At 39.2% G+C, this 18,001-nt stretch overlaps 1 protein-coding gene across 2 annotated transcripts; it reads left to right on the top strand.

Annotated features, from left to right (window-relative positions):
- Nucleotides 1–4,894: 4,894 nt before the first annotated feature.
- On the top strand, nt 4,895–16,763 carry LOC105385243 (DNA repair protein complementing XP-C cells homolog). 2 transcript variants are annotated; one of them, XM_048625204.1, is made up of 11 exons: nt 4,895–5,471; nt 5,720–5,838; nt 6,135–6,399; nt 6,887–8,470; nt 8,710–8,987; nt 9,564–9,805; nt 10,100–10,325; nt 10,775–10,943; nt 15,575–15,729; nt 16,246–16,404; nt 16,445–16,763. In XM_048625204.1, the coding sequence occupies exons 1-11, from the start codon at nt 5,057–5,059 to the stop codon at nt 16,472–16,474; spliced, it is 3,642 nt and encodes a 1,213-aa protein (XP_048481161.1). In that variant the 5' UTR covers nt 4,895–5,056; the 3' UTR covers nt 16,475–16,763. The 2 variants fall into 2 exon arrangements, with proteins under 2 accessions (XP_048481161.1, XP_048481160.1); XM_048625203.1 differs by having other exon boundaries at nt 16,246–16,446.
- Nucleotides 16,764–18,001: the final 1,238 nt, after the last annotated feature.

Here is an 18,001-nt window from a genome sequence, read left to right as displayed (position 1 = left end):
GGGTTCCGTAGCAGCAAAATTACAGTTAAATCAACCTATCTCAAAAACTATAAGAGATACTTTGATCAAACCAAAAATCGTTGAAAGAGTTAATTAGCATGCATCACCTCTATTTTTTTTAGAATTTTATACCCCGTAGTTATAAAAATAGAGGGGGGGGGACATACTTTTTACGACTTTGAGAGCTGATATCTCAAAAACCGTTCACTTTAAGAAAAATGTTTTTTAGAAAACTTTATATCATTTTAAGAGACCTTTCCATTGATACCCCACACGGGTATGTACATCGAAAAAAAAAATTTCATCCCTCAGTTACATGTATGGGGGGCCCCACCCCCAATTCTTTTTTTTACTATTTAGTGTCATATTTTTGTAGCGGTTCATACAACACATATTCCCATCAAATTTCATCACTGTAGTACTTATAGTTTCCGAGTAAATCGGCTGTGACAGACGGACAGACGGACAGACGGACATGACGAAACTATAAGGGTTCCGTTTTTGCCATTTTGGCTACGGAACCCTAAAAAAGCGAAACCTATAAACCTAGAATATATTAAGCTGAAGCGATTGACACTAAAATCAAAGAGATTGGTTGATATTTAGTTAGTGTAAAACGTTTTCTCCCAAAACCAGAATTTCATCAAGAAAAGTACCTATTGTCAGTCCCGAGCTGCAGTGCTCTCTATCGCACGATTGAGGGTCGGGGGGGGGAAGCAAAGCACACGTACGATAGGGATGTCCATAGTGAAGTCGATAGTAGAGATGGGATCCCGCCTGCGTTATCGATATCTATAGATATACTGGATGTCCCATGTTAAATTGCACATCCGAATCATAGTGACACAACTCGTCATTCTAAACATCTTTTGTTTTAAGACTTTTGATTGTTTGCGAATTTTATTTTTGCTAATTCATATAAACTTTGTTGGCTATGAGATTTTTTACTATAGACATAGACAGTAGATTTTTTTTCACGAATTTACAAAAGTCGTAAAACAAAAGTTGTTTAGAATAACAAATTAAGTCACTATAATTTGGATGTGCACTTTAATTTGGGACACCCTGTATATAAAAAGATGTGAATAGGAAAAGTTTAAAGTACTGGTAGGTTTTCAAGCAAAAAAATTACTAGTGACTATATTATATTTAATCCTCACTCAACATGGATTAGGTTACTTAGGAAATTTTATTTACTTACATCTAAACTAACATATGTAGTTACTTAAATAAAAATATAATACTTACTTACTTACTATAAATTGACTTGAGGCCACAAAAGGGAATAATAAAATGTATTCTATGATATAATTACTTAGGTAAGTATACTAAGACATCATCAGCCAATAATCATCCACTGCTGGACATAGGCCTCTCCCAAGGAGCGCCACAACACTCGGTCCTCGGCCTTCCTCATCCAACCACTACCCGCCACCCGCCTAAGGTCGTCAGTCCAGCGGGCAGGAGGGCGTCCCACGCTGCGTTTGCCTGTTCGTGGTCTCCACTCGAGAACTCGTCTACCCCAACGGTTATCGGTTCTTCGGCAGATATGACCAGCCCACTGCCACTTCAGCTTGCATATTTTGACAGCTATGTCGGTAACCTTAGTCATCACTGGCAGGACGCACTGGTTGAAGACTTTTGTCTTCAGGCTCTGAGGAATGGCCGAGGAGAATATGTGACGAAGTTTCCCGAATGCAGCCCAACCCAGTTGGATGCGCCTTGCAGCCTCCTTGTCAAAGTTGCTTCTACCTAGCCAACGAATAGTCTGCCCGGTAGACATATTCTTGCACAACTTCGATTGTTGCCTCACCAACGGTGACCGGCTCCAGTTTGATGTGAGCATGTACATGACTTTCGTCTTGTCCAAGTTCATACCGAGGCCTACACGTCGGGAAGCAGCATTTAGGCCACTTAGCATCCAGCTGAGTTCCTGCAGAGATTCTGCCATAATAAATATGCCATGTCCTTTCCAGTCCAACGTCTTAAAGACATCTTCCAATGCATTGGTGAACAGTTTCGGTGATATCACATCCCCCTGTCTCACTCCACGTTGCAGTTGGATAGGTCTTGTCTTGTGGTCCTGTACTTGGACAGTCATAGTAGCGGCATTGTACAGACATCTCAACACCTCGATATAGCGCCAATCGATTTGGCATCTCTGCAAGGATTCCAAATCTGCCCAGGTCTCGATGGAGTCGAAGGCTATTTCATAGTCCACAAAGGCTAGACACAGAGGCTGATTATAATCTTCGGTCTTCTGTATAATCTGCCTTACTGTGTGGATGTGGTCTATTGTACTAAAGCCTTTTCGAAACCCAGCCTGCTCTGGGGGCTGAAACTCGTCTAACTTTTGGGCAAGACGGCTCCTGATAACCCTTGAGAACAGCTTGTATACATGGCTTAAAAGCGAGATCGGTCTATAGTTCTTCAGAAGGGTTTTTTCACCCTTCTTAAAGAACAATACCACGACGCTCTCAGACCATGCCTCCGGTGTAATGCCATTGTGAAGAACCGAATTGAAGAGCCTCTGGAGCTGTTCGAGGATTGCAATACCTCCAGCTTTCAGAAGCTCTGTAGTAATTCCGTCTTCACCCGGAGCCTTGTTGTTTTTAAGCTGCTCAAGGGCTATCCTAATCTCGCCTATGTCGACGTCAGGGATGTCGTCAGTATAGTGGCGTATTAGTGGCGCTCTGGAATCGGTGAGCTGAGCCACAGAATTCTGCGCGTGTGAAGCATAAAGTTGTCCGTAAAAACCTTCGATTTCGGCAAGAACCTTCGGCTTAGAGGCAACGATATTACCATCTGCAGACCTCAACTTCGTCAAGTGGCCTCTCCCAAGTTGCTGAACGAAGACTTTTGACCCCCGATTTTGCTCAATTGCTGCTTCTATGGCGCGTGTGTTGGAGCGACGGAGATCTCTTCGAATCAGCTTCTTTATACGCTTGTTGAGTACCCGTAGTTCTGACGAAGTGTCACCTGCCGACGGAAATTCGCGTCTCTGCCTCATAAGCTCGAGTGTCTCGCTTGAAAGTTTAGACTCCTTGCTTTTGCTTCTCATGCTAAAAGAAATAAATACTAAGACAACTCAACATCTATAAACAGCCCCGAAACTTTGTTAGTAGGTACTTATAAACTTATATTTTTACAAAACTATCATAATGTTTTTTAGATTCACTGCATATATAGATCTAAATAACCTTACATACAAAATGATAGTCCAAGTACCGGCAAAAGGTCTATTTTCCAATCATCAAAAATCCATTTTATGTACTTACCTACTAACTCGTTACTAGGTTGGTAATTACCTACATAATAAAATACTTACTCACATGAAATTATCACTAATTACTTATACTTCTTTCTATTTATCTTCAATAATTTCAAGTTTCGCTCACAAGGTCACAAGTCACAACTCACAATACTCACAATCACAACACAGAAATAATAATATGAAGGTAAGACGAAGACACTCCGTGTTTGGTCGCAATTTCTCGCCAATCGGCGCGGCGGCGGTGGCGGCGCGGCATCGGCAGCGTCCATCGATGTGTGCGTGACGCTACTTGCATGTGTGTGTGCGGTGCCCGGCGCGGGCGAGTGCACGAGCGACAGCAATACTTTTCCTAAATACCTATTTCGCTAGGATCGCGAAGCTATACTCTCCTCTTAAGCGAGCATCACGTAGTCTTTGGTCTAAGCATTCCGTAACCCAGGTTCAAATTTACTTTTACCGCTATCTTCACGTCGGTCTCTATCGAATCGCTGCGTTACGGATATGAGCTTTCGGAAAACTTGTTGGTAGTTTAAGAATATTTTGTTATTTAGGTATTTATTTAATTACAAAAGTTTACAATATGTTTTTCGCTTAACCTAGTGATTCTGAAACTTGTTACAGTTTCTACGACCACTAGTTAAAATCCTAATACTTACCAATATTTTTTTTCGAATTGGGGTTATTTGTGTGTACTTGTTTCATTGCTCGCGAGTGTATTATAGCGGCCCATTTCCCGGATAATGTCACTTGGTCCGCCTGTACTCTCTGCGAGCGGGGGTCGATCCGTTTCCAGCCACTTAAAAACTTCACGCGGCGCGCTCTAGCTTCCGTTTTAATTACAAAATTAATTCAAAATGTAATTAAACTTAACAATAAGGCTGCAAACAATTGAAGTTATTTATGTTAGTTTATGCTTTATTGCGAAGCGCTTGGCAATGGGATAACCTACAGTAAACAACGTAACGGCGATTGTATTGAGGATGCATTTGTTTTATAATCTTTTATAAATTTGATTGTGTAGGTAGTTAGGTACCTACATAGTATTATTACTGTTAGTACAATAATTATAGTAGCCGCTGCACCGATAGTTATAGTTACCTATAGGTAAATTTGCACCTACCTACCTACCTATACCATAGTATATGCATAGTGTGGGAGTACATAATTAAAAGGGACGTAGATTTCTCAACTTAGTACAGCCCATGGTATAATAATAATAGCGTTAATTGTTTTAATGTACGGTGGCCTGCACCTAAAAGTATACAGGCGGAGTTTTTAAAATAGCGATCTCAAGCTCACATGCTGCTCAAGCACATCCAATCCACATAAACACCACTGCTACACACATCGCACACAACACGTCTCCAGATTTATAACAGATGTAACTGGTCCCTTCATCATCAGGGATCGCATTCATTAAAAACTCCGCCTGTATACTTTTAGGCACAGGCCACCGTACAATCATTATTCTGAAACTAATCTCAATATTAACTAATCTGATTTTCTCACAGATTACAATTCAAGTATATTGTTGTCAATGTCACTGTCACTTTTCGCGCGCCTTTTTGACAACGTCAAATTGAACGAATTAATTTCCGGCAAGGCAACGGCATTGCATTGTTGTTTGTTGCGCGTTATTACGAATTTCATGGTTATAAATTAAAAAATAATCTTATCTTTAGATAAAAATATACTAAATAAAATAACTTTGAACTTGACCATCGCAATAATTTGTATGTTATCTACGAAACCGCTTGGGAAACTTGCTTTCCAGCGGCAAGTATGAATACCAGGAAGAAGGCTATCAAAACAGTTTACAAGGAGGATGATGATAGCGATGCTGATGCTGGGCTGGACTTCAGCGACTCCGGGTCAGAGGCGGAGATCAGCGAGCCCCCCTCCAGCGATGAGGCGGACATACCCTCCGACGCACACTCATCTGCCGACGAGTTCGCCACCACTAACAATAAACCAGCGAAAGCGCCGCAGAAAAAGCACAGAACAGAAGTTAGCAAAGCGCGAAGTGTACCGGCTGTCAGGAAAACCAAGTTTGCGAAGTCTTTCATCAGTAAAATCAGGCCCAACACAGCCAGCAGCGATGAAGATGAAGGGGATAATAATAAACAAACATTTTCAGTCAAAAACTTGACTGAGGAAGATAAACTTTTGCCATCTATTTTGAAGTTGTCTGACAGTGGTAAGCTATTTGTCTACCTGTATAGCAAGTGCTTCTTTTAAAACTCTTGGGGTTTCTGAATACTGAAACTATTGCACAATAATTTAGTTCTTATCTCTGTAAACATGTGTCTAAAAAAACATGCCTTTGATTTCTAATCTCTAAAGTCTGTGTTGTGGTTTATGATTCATCATTCATTTTTCATCTTCTTCCAAAAGTGAAAAACAGAGATAATATAAAAAAAATACTCATATTCTTCTTATTTCCAGAAAGCAGTGATGATGACTCTCCAAAGGCGTCCACATCCATCAACAACACAGCATCCTCCAGCTACCTCAGCCAGAACTATGAGTCCGATAGTGATAAAGAGCAAGTTGAGTACCAGGATGTAAGTATTAATTCCTCTTTCATTGAATAGGACATGATTGTTTATTTTTATCCATAGACTCATACACTTAAGTACTTACCACTTGACCGATTTTAAAAACATATTTCACCAATATGCATTTTTATTTCTTATCACTATCTTAATACTGTTTTAACATGCTCTAATAAGCCACTTTATTTCCCAGTATTCCCACTATCCCAGACAGCAATAAACCAAATATGTAATCTTATTATATTTTTATGTTGTTACATCTATGCATAATAATTTTACCAACAATACATTCTTTTCCTTTGCAGGTCTGGGCCAAGAATCTCAAAGAAAGTGAAGAAGTGGCAAAAAAAGCATTCATGGAGCTTGCTCAGCGAGAATCAGAAATGCAAGTCACTAAGGACAGTGTGGAGAAGTATCTGAAGGCCAAAGATGTGAGCATGGAGGTTGAATGTGATGTCAAAGACCTACTTGCTCAGGGGGAGGAGGCAGCACCAGCCACTAAGAAAAATAAAATTAAGAAGAAGAAAGCTGATAGTGATTCAGAAATGGAAGATTGGGAAGAGGTGAATGGTGAGTACTGATTGCAAATTTAAGGCCCAGGCAGCATTTACAGATTTTAATGGCTCTGGCATTGTAGTTGTAGAAAATTATTTTAATGGAAATTCCAATGTGATGAAACCAATAGAACCAATATAAAATTTTATGTGGTAGATTGCTACATCTAATAAGGCTACCTTTTGTACGTTTTATTTCTAAGTATTACTTTTGACAAAATTTATTACTTACACATTGATAGTCTTCCTCCGGTGACTGCCTTACCCTATCTTATTACTGCATATTAAGCAGCCCAGGCACAAGGTGCATAAAAGCTTTATGAAATATACACTTACCATAAAATGTTAAAGTACCTTGTACAAAATGTATGTAATAGGCTAATAGGTCACCCATTTTAAGTTATAGACCTGAAAACTTTGGATTCAGACTTGTAGTGTATATCTTCATAAATAATAAAAAAAAGATCACCTTGTTAAATTACTTTCCTGTACAACTGTTTCAGAGGCTAAAGCCATACCTCAACAAGGCATCCAACTCATTGTAAACTTCCCTGATGGATGCAGTCGGAAGTCAAAGAAACTTGATGTGGAGATGATGATGAAGAGGAAAATCAATAGAGTAAAGAAAGAAAACCAAGTTCACATGCATAAGGTCCATGTCTTATGCTGGCTCGGCCATGGCAACTATGTTAGTAGAGTTTTAAATGACCAGGATATCCTGTCGGCCGTCCTCACCCTACTTCCATCAGAAGGCTGCTACCCTGGTCCTCGAATAGACATGAAGTATGTAGAACAAATCACGACATGGTACAAAAACAAATTAACATTGAAACAAGACAAACATGAAGATAAGTACAGACCAAAAGCGCCGCCTCTCAAAGAAATGCTCTTAGCTCACGTTAAAAACAAGACTGTGACTGCTAAGAAGTATCTGGTGTTTATATTTGTTAGTTTGCTCAGAGCACTAGGCTTGCAATGTCGCGTTATGTTCAACTTTGTCACTCTCCCTCTAAAACCGCCTGAGTCAGAGCTATGCTCTCTAGCAACAAAGCCCAAAGATAAAGCAGATACCACTACTAAAGACAAAAAGACACCAGTTAAAAAGGAGAAAACTACAAAATCAACAAAAAGCAAAAAAGCTATACCACAAGTTGATGGAAATTATGATCTTAGTGATAGTGATTTTGATTCTATTGATGATGAATATGAGAATATAATGCAGATAGATGGAAATGATGATACTAAAGTAATTAGAACAAGGAGTGGACGATCAGAAAAATCAAAAATGGATACAGCAAAAGAGAATGAAGATGTATCACCTCCAAAAAGGTCTAAACTGGACCCAGCCACTGAAATTGATAAACTAAAAGTACCTGTTAAAAGAAATAGATCTGAGAAGCCTGCATCTGGTAAGGTACCAGCAAATTCTATTAAAAAGGATGTGAAACTCAGTGAATCTATTAAATTGGAAACCAATAAAACAACTGCAAACAAAAAACCTAGCCCACAAAAAACAGTAAATGCGAAAAAAGATGTAAAAGCCAATGAAACTAATAAATTGGAAATCAAAAATACAACTGAAAACAATAAACCTAGCCCACGGAAAACTCGAAGCAAAGCTCAACCTAACCACTCCAAAAGCACAGCAAAACCACTGCCAAAAAAGCCTGAGATAAAAATCACGAACGAAAACAAAGAAGAGGTTTGCAGTGAATACTTTGAGTCCACAACAGCTAAACCAATAAAAAAGCTTAGTTTATCACGAAACAGATCACAGACATCTACACCGCAAGAGACTAAAGACACGGATAAACTAAAAGTTGATACCACAAAAGCTAAATCTAGGACTAAAAGCGCGCCTGGGACTGCAGTTGAAAAGAGTAAATATTTCAGCTCTCCTGACAGTAAGAAGCCAAGTAGAGAGATGAGCAAAAAGGAGAAAGTTCTAGAAGATGCTCAAAGAGTCAGTCATAGGGACCTGCAGAGGAAAGGAAAGCCTGTAGGTGATGTCAAAGGTGACCTGATAGATATAATCAAGAGTAGAGTTCAAGAGGCGAAAGTGGATGCAAAGAAAGGAATCGTTAAAGGTAAACAAATAATTAATTAAATTAATAAATGCTTCACGATTTGATGCTCTTTTATCAATCTTCCGAAAATCGGTTTAAAATCATTTTTCTTAGTGGGCTGTTTTCATCCATGATTATGTACTAACCATCTGTTGCTCAGGAAATACATAATTTATGTCTATGTATAACCAAACCACTGCGCAATGAAACCTCAATATCTTATATCTCATATTTACTTATTTCCCCTCACAACATTCCAGGCAAAGTGAAAAAAGAATCTGAAGGTGAAGACAGTGACTATCTCCCAGAAGAGGCACCCAAACGTCGCAACTCAGACAGTGATGGCGACTTCAAACCTTGCAAGATCAGCCCAAGGCCCGCTGTCAAAAAGAAAATAGACAGAAGAGTGTTGTCTTCTGAGGAACCAGAGCAGAAGAACAAGATAGATGTGTGGTGCGAGGTGTTCGTTGAAGAACTGGAGCAGTGGGTGCCTGTCGATGTTGTGAGAGCTAAAGTTCATTGTGCCGAGGAGTTGTATGTAAGTTATTTATTTAGATTAAATGTTTTTGTTTTGCACTCTTTTGTTTAGTTACGAGCATAGATATTGTTTTTTTTTCTGTGAATTTAATCTGCGTTCGGTTCCTTAACCATAAGCAGGTTTGATGGATGTATCAGGCGTTTAGAGTTACTTGTCCAGTGACAAGTACTCTTCAATCAGCAGGAAGCAAAGGTTTCGTCCAGCTCCAGTATTGCATGACATTTAAGCCGACGTTTGTGGCTGTGTAGAAGGAGATCTTGTGCCAAGGGATTGGGAATTGATACTCGTATTGTCGTAGAGAGCATTATATATTGTAGTATAAAATGGGCATAAATAATATAGGTACATTAGTGTAGCTAATACAGTATGCACATTTTTTTTTGTTTTTCTGACTTTCTGATATTATTGCTTACGAATATTCAGAAACGTAACTTTTCAACAGTCCCACTTCTCATCTCGCTCATGTAAAGATGTATACGCTGTATATTGCACCCAATTATGTTACTCTTTGTTTTGAATTTTACTTACTGTTTCCTGTACCTACATATTTTTGTTATTTCTTTATCTTTATTCCAGAAAGCCGCCACCCACCCTGCCGCCTACATCGTCGGTTGGGATAACAACAACTACCTAAAAGACCTGACCCGTCGCTACGTACCTCACTTCAACACGGTGACTCTCAAGCAGAGGGTCAGCCAAGACTGGTGGGGCGAGGCCACTCGACCGTGGAAGGGACCTAAGAGTGCTCGGGACAGGAATGAAGATTCGCAATTGGATAGGATGCAGTTGGAAGCGCCGTTGCCTAAGACGGTTTCTGAGTGAGTTGCTTTTTGGTCGCAAAATTAATGTGCTGTCTTTATAGAAGCTTCGAACGATGACTATGTTAGATAGCTATAAATTGAATGTGTAAATAAGCCTGCAAAGCCACCATTCTAATGACCTCTTTATTTTTTCGATCAGTTGAGGTTTTCATCTTCAATAATAGGGTTCTATTATAACATCCGTTTCAGTATTTTTTACCTACACTCTGTGACCGAAAGTCTTACAAGGATTTCCCATAGAAACAAAGCCTACAAAACCCACTCTAACCACTCCATTCTCCAACCCCCCAGATACAAAAACCACCCGCTCTACGCCTTAAAGCGCCATCTACTCAAATTCGAAGCTATTTACCCACCCGACGCGGCGACATTAGGCTTCGTGAGAGGAGAGCCGGTGTATGCACGGGACTGTGTGTTCGTCTGTCGCTCCAGAGACACCTGGCTGAAAGAGGCCAAGGTGGTGAGGCCGAAGGAACAGCCGTACAAGATTGTGAAGGCCCGCCCTAAGTGGGATAAGGTGAGTTATGAGTAACAATTATATATTTTTTTACCATGCAAATATACAGATTAGCAGATAGTACACTCAACTGTTGAAGTTCTATAATCAATTTATTATAGTTACATAGTTACAACAGATATACATATGTGGTTAGCTGGCTGTAATAACACATAGACTACTTTTTATCCCGGTAATCCCACGGGTAAACCTTTTAATACCAAGAGAAAAGCTAGTACGAAATAAGTAGCGCTTACTACAGGTTTTTACAAATCCTATGTAGGGCACCACTGATCAAATTTATCAAATGATGTACTCGTACTTACTCTTGTCTTCAAGGCGACGACTCGCGACTGCAAACCCGAAGGGGTAATCAGAGGTAACTCAGAAGCGATCCGCCCGCTTTTCTCAGTACTTTTTTTCTTCCGTAAACCTACCTATATAAATAACATGACCTTTCCCCCTTCCAGCTGTCAAACCGCATGATAAGCGACATCCCGCTAGAAGTGTTCGGTCCGTGGCAGGTGTCGGACTACGAGCCTCCCACGGCCGTTGGCGGCGTGGTGCCGCGCAACGCTTATGGAAACGTGGAATTGTTCAAGCTGTGTATGCTGCCGAAGGGAACCGCTCATGTGAGATGTGAGTAGTGTATATTTATATCCCAGGAAGAAAAGAGTGCCGTAGCGCAGTCTGCAGAGCGCTCTAATCTACAGATGGTTCTGTAAGTTGTATTGTAAGTCGAAAGCAGATGACTAGGGTTTATTTATTTTATTTATTCTTCATTGCACAATATACAAAAGTAATTATGTACAATTAGGTGGACTTAATGCTAAAAGCATTTTCTACCAGTCAACCTACAGGAGGTACAGGGAGTAAATTGTATGGGAGTGCAAAAAAAAGAACTTAGTTAAGACAATTTCACCGAAGAAAACTAAAGGGTTCCTTCTGATCAATGTTTTTCTTTTCTATAGTAACGTTATTGGTTACGTTACGTAGTATTTTAGTATCGGAGGATTTTAGACACCAACTGTGCTACTATAAAAAATAAACCTTGTTTAACGGGTGTTTAAATCAAAATATGACCCATTTATATGGCGTTTTATGGACAGCGTTTAGCATGTGTCTAAGTATTAAGACACCAAGGGTATAAGCACAATAGTATCCCAGCCATTTCACCGCATGATAAGCGACATCCCGCTAGAAGTGTTCGGTCCGTGGCAGGTGACGGACTACGAGCCTCCCACGGCGGTAGGCGGCGTGGTGCCGCGCAACGCTTATGGAAACGTGGAATTGTTCAAGCTGTGTATGCTGCCGAAAGGGACGGCTCATGTGCGATGTAAGTGCTGTATACAGGGTGTTCTAAAGTGGTATAGATAGGCGAAAGCAGGTAATTTAGAGGGTCATACAAACTCAAATTCCTGAATAATTGTTCCATAGTATCACCCCATGTGTCACCATATTTCGGCTTACTATACCCTTTTTGCAATACACGCTGTATATCTAGTCTAGAGTTGTAGAAACCAGGAAGCAGCGTTATGCTTCTCCATAGTAACTTTATTGGTTACCTAATTACGGTGGCAGAAGTGGCGAACGTTAGTGGAGACCCTCTGCACCTCTGGGGTGCCATAGGACTGCAACAACAATTACGGTACGTGGCTTTTTAGTATAAGTAGAAAGGGTTTTAGATACAAACCCATTTATAAGGCGATTGACGCTCAACTGGCAGCGTTTAGCATCTGTCTAAGTATTAGGACACCAAGGACATAAACACAATAGTATCCCAGCTCTCTCACCGCATGATAAGCGACATCCCCCTAGAAGTGTTCGGTCCGTGGCAGGTGACGGACTACGAGCCTCCCACGGCGGCAGGCGGCGTGGTGCCGCGCAACGCTTATGGAAACGTGGAATTGTTCAAATTGTGCATGCTGCCGAAGGGAACCGCACATGTGCGATGTGAGTAGTGTCTTATATTATACATCTAAGTAATAAAAGAATCATACAGCGCCGTAGCGGAATCTGCAGATGGCTCTAATGTACAGATGGTAAGTCGTATAGTATGCTGAGAGCGGATGACGCAGGGCTTATTATGAGCAGATTTTACTTCGTCATAGTAACTTTATTGGTAACGTTACGTGGCTTTTTAGTATAAGTAGGAATGAGTTCAGACACCAATCAAAATTTGACACAGTTAGGCCTGGGTCTCCTATTTACGCCACAGGTCGCTTCCGGCGTCAAGCCGTAGGCCGCGTCACGATGCTCACTATAGAAATGTACTGATGCGGTCTCCCTCACACGCCGACGTTGGCGCGTAGACGTATGAGCATCGTGACGCGGCCTACGGCGTGACGCTGGATGCGACTTACGGCGCGTAATAGGAGACCCGGGCCTTATAAGGCGTTTGACAGCGTTTAGCGTCTGTCTAAGGGCCACTTGCAGAAACATATTAAATCTAGATTTAGTGTCAAATCTCGATTTGAGAAACGTCTGTCCATATAAAATTTAACACTAAATCTAGATTTAATATGTTTCTGCAAGTGGCCCTAAGTATTAATACACCAAGGGCATAAGCCCTAAAGTATCCAAGCCATCTCACCGCATGCTAAGCGACATCCCCCTAGAAGTGTTCGGTCCGTGGCAGGTGTCGGACTACGAGCCTCCCACGGCGGCAGGCGGCGTGGTGCCGCGCAACGCTTATGGAAACGTGGAATTGTTCAAGCTTTGTATGCTGCCGAAGGGAACCGCACATGTGAGATGTGAGTGCTGTAGCTTTTCCCACAAGGTCTCTTTTTCCTGTTAGTGATTCCGGGAAAAAACTTGGCTATGTAGAGAGCAGATCTACATGCTATCATAAAATTTGATCCGGCCGATTTCGCTCGAAAATCCGTCCATCCATCGCTATTTACTAACTTTCACGTTTATTAGAATAGAGATCGTCGTGATGAAACCTGCGGCTCCTGTCTGCGAAATTTTTTTTTTTTTTTTTTAAATCTTTATTTATTTAATTGGGACTTTGTTCAACAAAAGAACATGTCAGTCCCATCATGCCTTAAACTAATACAGTCACAACAGTTTTAAGTTAAATCTAATCTAGTTAACTTACATCTCTTGCTTTAATACTATGTTTTATAAAGTTGTATACATATTTAGCCGAGTCTGACCATGGTTCGGCCAGAATACTACAAAATAAACCTATGTTATAGTTATTATCACTAATCCCTAACTTATGTAACAAGGCGCGACGCGCGCGCTCGTTCCGGGCGCACTCCGCCAGCAGGTGCTGCAGGTCCTCGCGCGCGGCGCACGCGCTGCAGTTGGGAGAAGGAACTTTTTTCATAAGGTAGCCGAATGCATTTAGTGGAATGTGCCCGGAACGAGCCCGATGAGCTATTATAATGTCAGATCTACTCAGTTTAGAATCACAGAACCAAGGCAAACGAGGAGGGTGTGACTGAATTATTTTGTACCATATTCCCTTTTCTTTCGACAACTGATTGAAATATTCTTTAAAAAGGCTATAACACTTGTTTTTATACCTAAATACACTTTCGGAATAATGTGGTAAGATGTATAGTTCCGTACCTTCTGTACTAGCGAGCTTAGCTAACCTGTCCGCCTCCTCGTTCCCCCTGAGTCCAATGTGAGATGGGATCCACTGTAAAGCCAGCTGTTTCCCATCGCTGCTTAATGTGTGTAGCAGGCGCAGTACCTCATAGGCTATCGAAACACCTCCGTGTCCGGAGACGCATCGAGCCAGATGTTGCAGTGCGCTCTTGCTGTCTGTGAACACCACTACTTTGGCATTTAGTACATTTTGTTCAACATATAAAAGTGCCTCTAATATAGCTGTTAATTCACTGGTCATTATCGACAAATTATTATTTAATTTTAGCATACGATTTTGGCCACCTTGAGGGTCATAAAAGGCCGCTCCCATGCTACTATTGTTCTTTGAGCCGTCTGTGTATAGCTTATACCACTGATTAAATTTAATATTAATGTCCCTCAAGGTAATATTTTTGAGGTCGTGTATTTCATAGGATCCTTTTTTCTTACGTATGGAATCTAAACTACAAAATATAATATCCTCGACTTTAATATTAGACATCCAAGTATTCAACGAAAACATTTTCAGAGGGTTTGCTGAATGTAAATGTTCTTCTTTTATATCATTAACTAATTTAGGTAATAACGGGTGTTTTTTATTCTGCCAATAACGACCCTGGAGATATACACATAGTTCCGAAAGTTGATTCATAACTGAGTTATTGGCCCAAGATTTTGCTTTTAAGACATATTTGTACCCTAGATATCTACGTCGTATTTCTAAAGGTGCTATACACAGTTCGCTTTCCATAACATGTATTGGGGACGACCTTATAAAACCTCCTATAATTCGCATAGCTTGGTTCTGGATCTTATCTAATCTGTAAACATTAGTCTTAGCACTGTTATCAAATAAAAATGTCTGTCTGCGAAATAGAGCCTGTTTACGAAGTTTCAACAAACATAGCTATGGCTATGAATGGCAGCTCTACGAATGTCCTTGTAAAATAAATTAATAAAAACATTCAGTTATTAGATATATGCACTCATGTTGTACCTAGTAAAAAAAACATAATCAATGTGGTTTTGAACTGTAAATTCATACAATAAAATTCATAGAAACTTATATTTATATGTATGTTTTGATTACAAAACTACATATAGCTGAAACACATAAACGTGCCACCACAAAGACATCTTAAAATATAAGTTTCGCAACCGCAAAACATTTTAACATTTAGCCACTCCATTTTCCCGTCACAACAAACCGTAATTTGTAATTCGTCTTTCACTAAAGTGGTTTTACTGTTAAAATAACATCTTATGATTATTCAAAACTTGGCAAACATCGGGCAAGGGGGCTTGTAACATAATAATATATAATGTCGAGTCATTAATAATGAGATACTTACATCTGTTAGTATATTACATTGTGAATTTGGCAACATAATTTTGTCAATAGTGGAAAGCTAGACTCAAGCTCAACTCAGCATAGATAAAAATCTGAATTCAAATGGAATGACGTATACTTACTTAAAATCTTAAAATTGTTAATCGGTAGGATGGTAGTAGAACCGCCTGTTATATTGCAACAAACACAGCACCACATAACTAAAAAGGTTCTAATTTCTAAAATAAACACAAAAAGTCTGTCTTCTCACTAAAAGATCTTCCTCCCACGTAACCTATAGGCTGAAATACTCACCTATCTCCTTCATTATTTCCAGTGCCGGGGCTAAACAAGGTGGCTAAGAAGCTGAACATAGACTGCGCGCCCGCCATGACAGGCTTCGACTACAATGGCGGCTACTCGCATCCGGTGTACGACGGATATGTCGTATGCAAGGAGTTCGAAGAGATTATCACGGAGGCCTGGCTTATGGTAATTAACTTTTAACCTGTCACATCCCGAGAAATTTGCAATAATTAAATATCTATTGTGTCTGGTTTACTAATGGGTCACTGGAACGTGAGTGGTTAATTATTTTGTTGTTTTATTTTTGAATTTAGATTATTTTGAATCTTGAAGAACATTGGTCTAGTATAACGTCCGTAAATAAAGAAACACTATGAAAATTGCAGCACACATTGATACAATTATGCTGTCTCACTCCGATCGTAGTTCTGTAATCTTTTGTCAATCAATATTCCGTCCTACTCCCACTTATGTACCGACCGCAACGAACTCATATAATTCGTTTCGTTAACCGGCCGCCATTTTTATGTGGTTTCTTTATTAACGTGTCAATCCTGCAGCATACCTTTTTTAGAACCGACGAACGTTTTAATATTCTATCTATCACTGCCATAAGTAGGTACCTATGTACTTGTCCTTGTGTTATTCGTAACGCTCATAATTTATGAGTCACAAATTAACTTTTTAATATTTCATTTCCAGGATCAAGAAGACCAAGAAAGGAGGGAAAATGAGAAAATGGAGGCGCGAGTTTATGGCAACTGGAAGAAACTCATCAAAGGTCTCCTGATTCGTGAACGCTTGAAGCACAAGTATGGGTTCGAAGAACCTAGTACCTCCACTGAGGTAAAGAAGAAAGCGAAAGGCCCTAAGTTGGTCGTGAAGAAGAGAAATTGATTGTATGTACCTGCAAACCTTTGGAATTATATAAGCAATAGACTGGCTGTATGGTTTAAGTACACGTCATGGTTTTTCTGTGGTTTAGATCCCAATGCAACAATGATATAGTATACAAAACTCGATGCCCCGCTGCCAAGTATTTTTTTTTGGTATGCACCATAAAAGGCATCATGTTAAACGGATGCTGTGCAATAGAACACTAAAAGTGGTTTACTCTTAAATTACAGTCAATGTAGCATTTCATTCAAAAGTATCGATAGATCTTTCAACAACATTTTGTTTTTTGTAACGCTGTACCTAGCTCATCATATTTTTGTAAGTACATATACAGGGTTATTGGTAAGTAGACCGGATCCTTTCAGGAGGTGATAGAGGAAGGCATTTCCAGTCGATTGAACCCAATAATGCATTATCCTAAACTTAACCATTTTTGAGATATTTAATATTTAAGGTTTTTTTAAATTTTTGCCAAAATTTTATGCTTAAAACCGAATATAAAAAAAATTAGCCACATTTCAATAATTTTTTTGGTTGTTTTGCATAAGTAACACCTTAATAAACTAATTAAAATAATCAAATGTGCACTATTCGACTTAAATTAGACATAATACCTCAAAATAGTTAAATATTTTGAAAAAATACTCATAACGCAAAATCAAATAAATTAAATTAAAAAAGATTTTCATATGACATTTTTTTGTGCACTTCAGCTTAAAAACATGGTCAACTAATAAGCTTTCAAACAAGATAGGTAATTAAATACCAAATCGATTAAGGTATCACCAAGATATGGCCAAAATAACCAGCACAGACGGGCAAAATTCAACAGGAAAACTAACAAAATTAGCCCAATTTAAAGGTAAGAAGTGTGATTGTTTTCAGTCCTGTTAACTTTAGTATGGAAATCCCTGCTCAGTTTTCTCCGCTTTCTCTGGTTGTTTTGGCCATATCTTGGTGATACCTTAATCGATTTGGTATTCAATCATCTTGTTTGAAAGCTTATTAGTTGACCATGTTTTTAAGCTGAAGTGCACAAAAAAATGTCATATGAAAATCTTTTTTAATTTAATTTATTTGTTTTTGCGTTTTGAATATTTTTTCAAAAATTTTAACTATTTTAATTTTAATTTAATTTTCTTTATTTGGAAACAAACAGCTTTATAATATTTCACTTATAAACTAACATTAAGTTTATACACAAGCCAATAAAGTTTCACAAAGAATTTAAACATTAAAACAAAACATCACTAACTTATAGTAGGTACATTTAACAACATGATTTTACTTATAATCTAAAATTACATATAGTAAGTTCACCTTTGCAAATTTTATACGTAATCAGTTTTTAAGGTAGGTACTCATTATTTTTTTCTTATAACACAATGGTTTTTCATGAAATAGATCAGCTTGCTTATGCAACTTATTATAATTCTCGCAAGCTCGTATAACAAAGCGATTCTTTGTATAATTTCTACTACAGTTCTGTATCACAAAAGCCTTTTGATGACGGGAATTGTATTTACAATATAAATATATTCTACTAAGTAGGTATGGACTA

This window comes from Plutella xylostella, chromosome 13, assembly GCF_932276165.1.
Source record: "Plutella xylostella chromosome 13, ilPluXylo3.1, whole genome shotgun sequence".
NCBI lineage: Eukaryota > Metazoa > Arthropoda > Insecta > Lepidoptera > Plutellidae > Plutella > Plutella xylostella.
The sequence above is the reverse complement of the archived record's forward strand: the minus strand, read 5'-3'. Positions and strand labels throughout refer to the sequence as shown.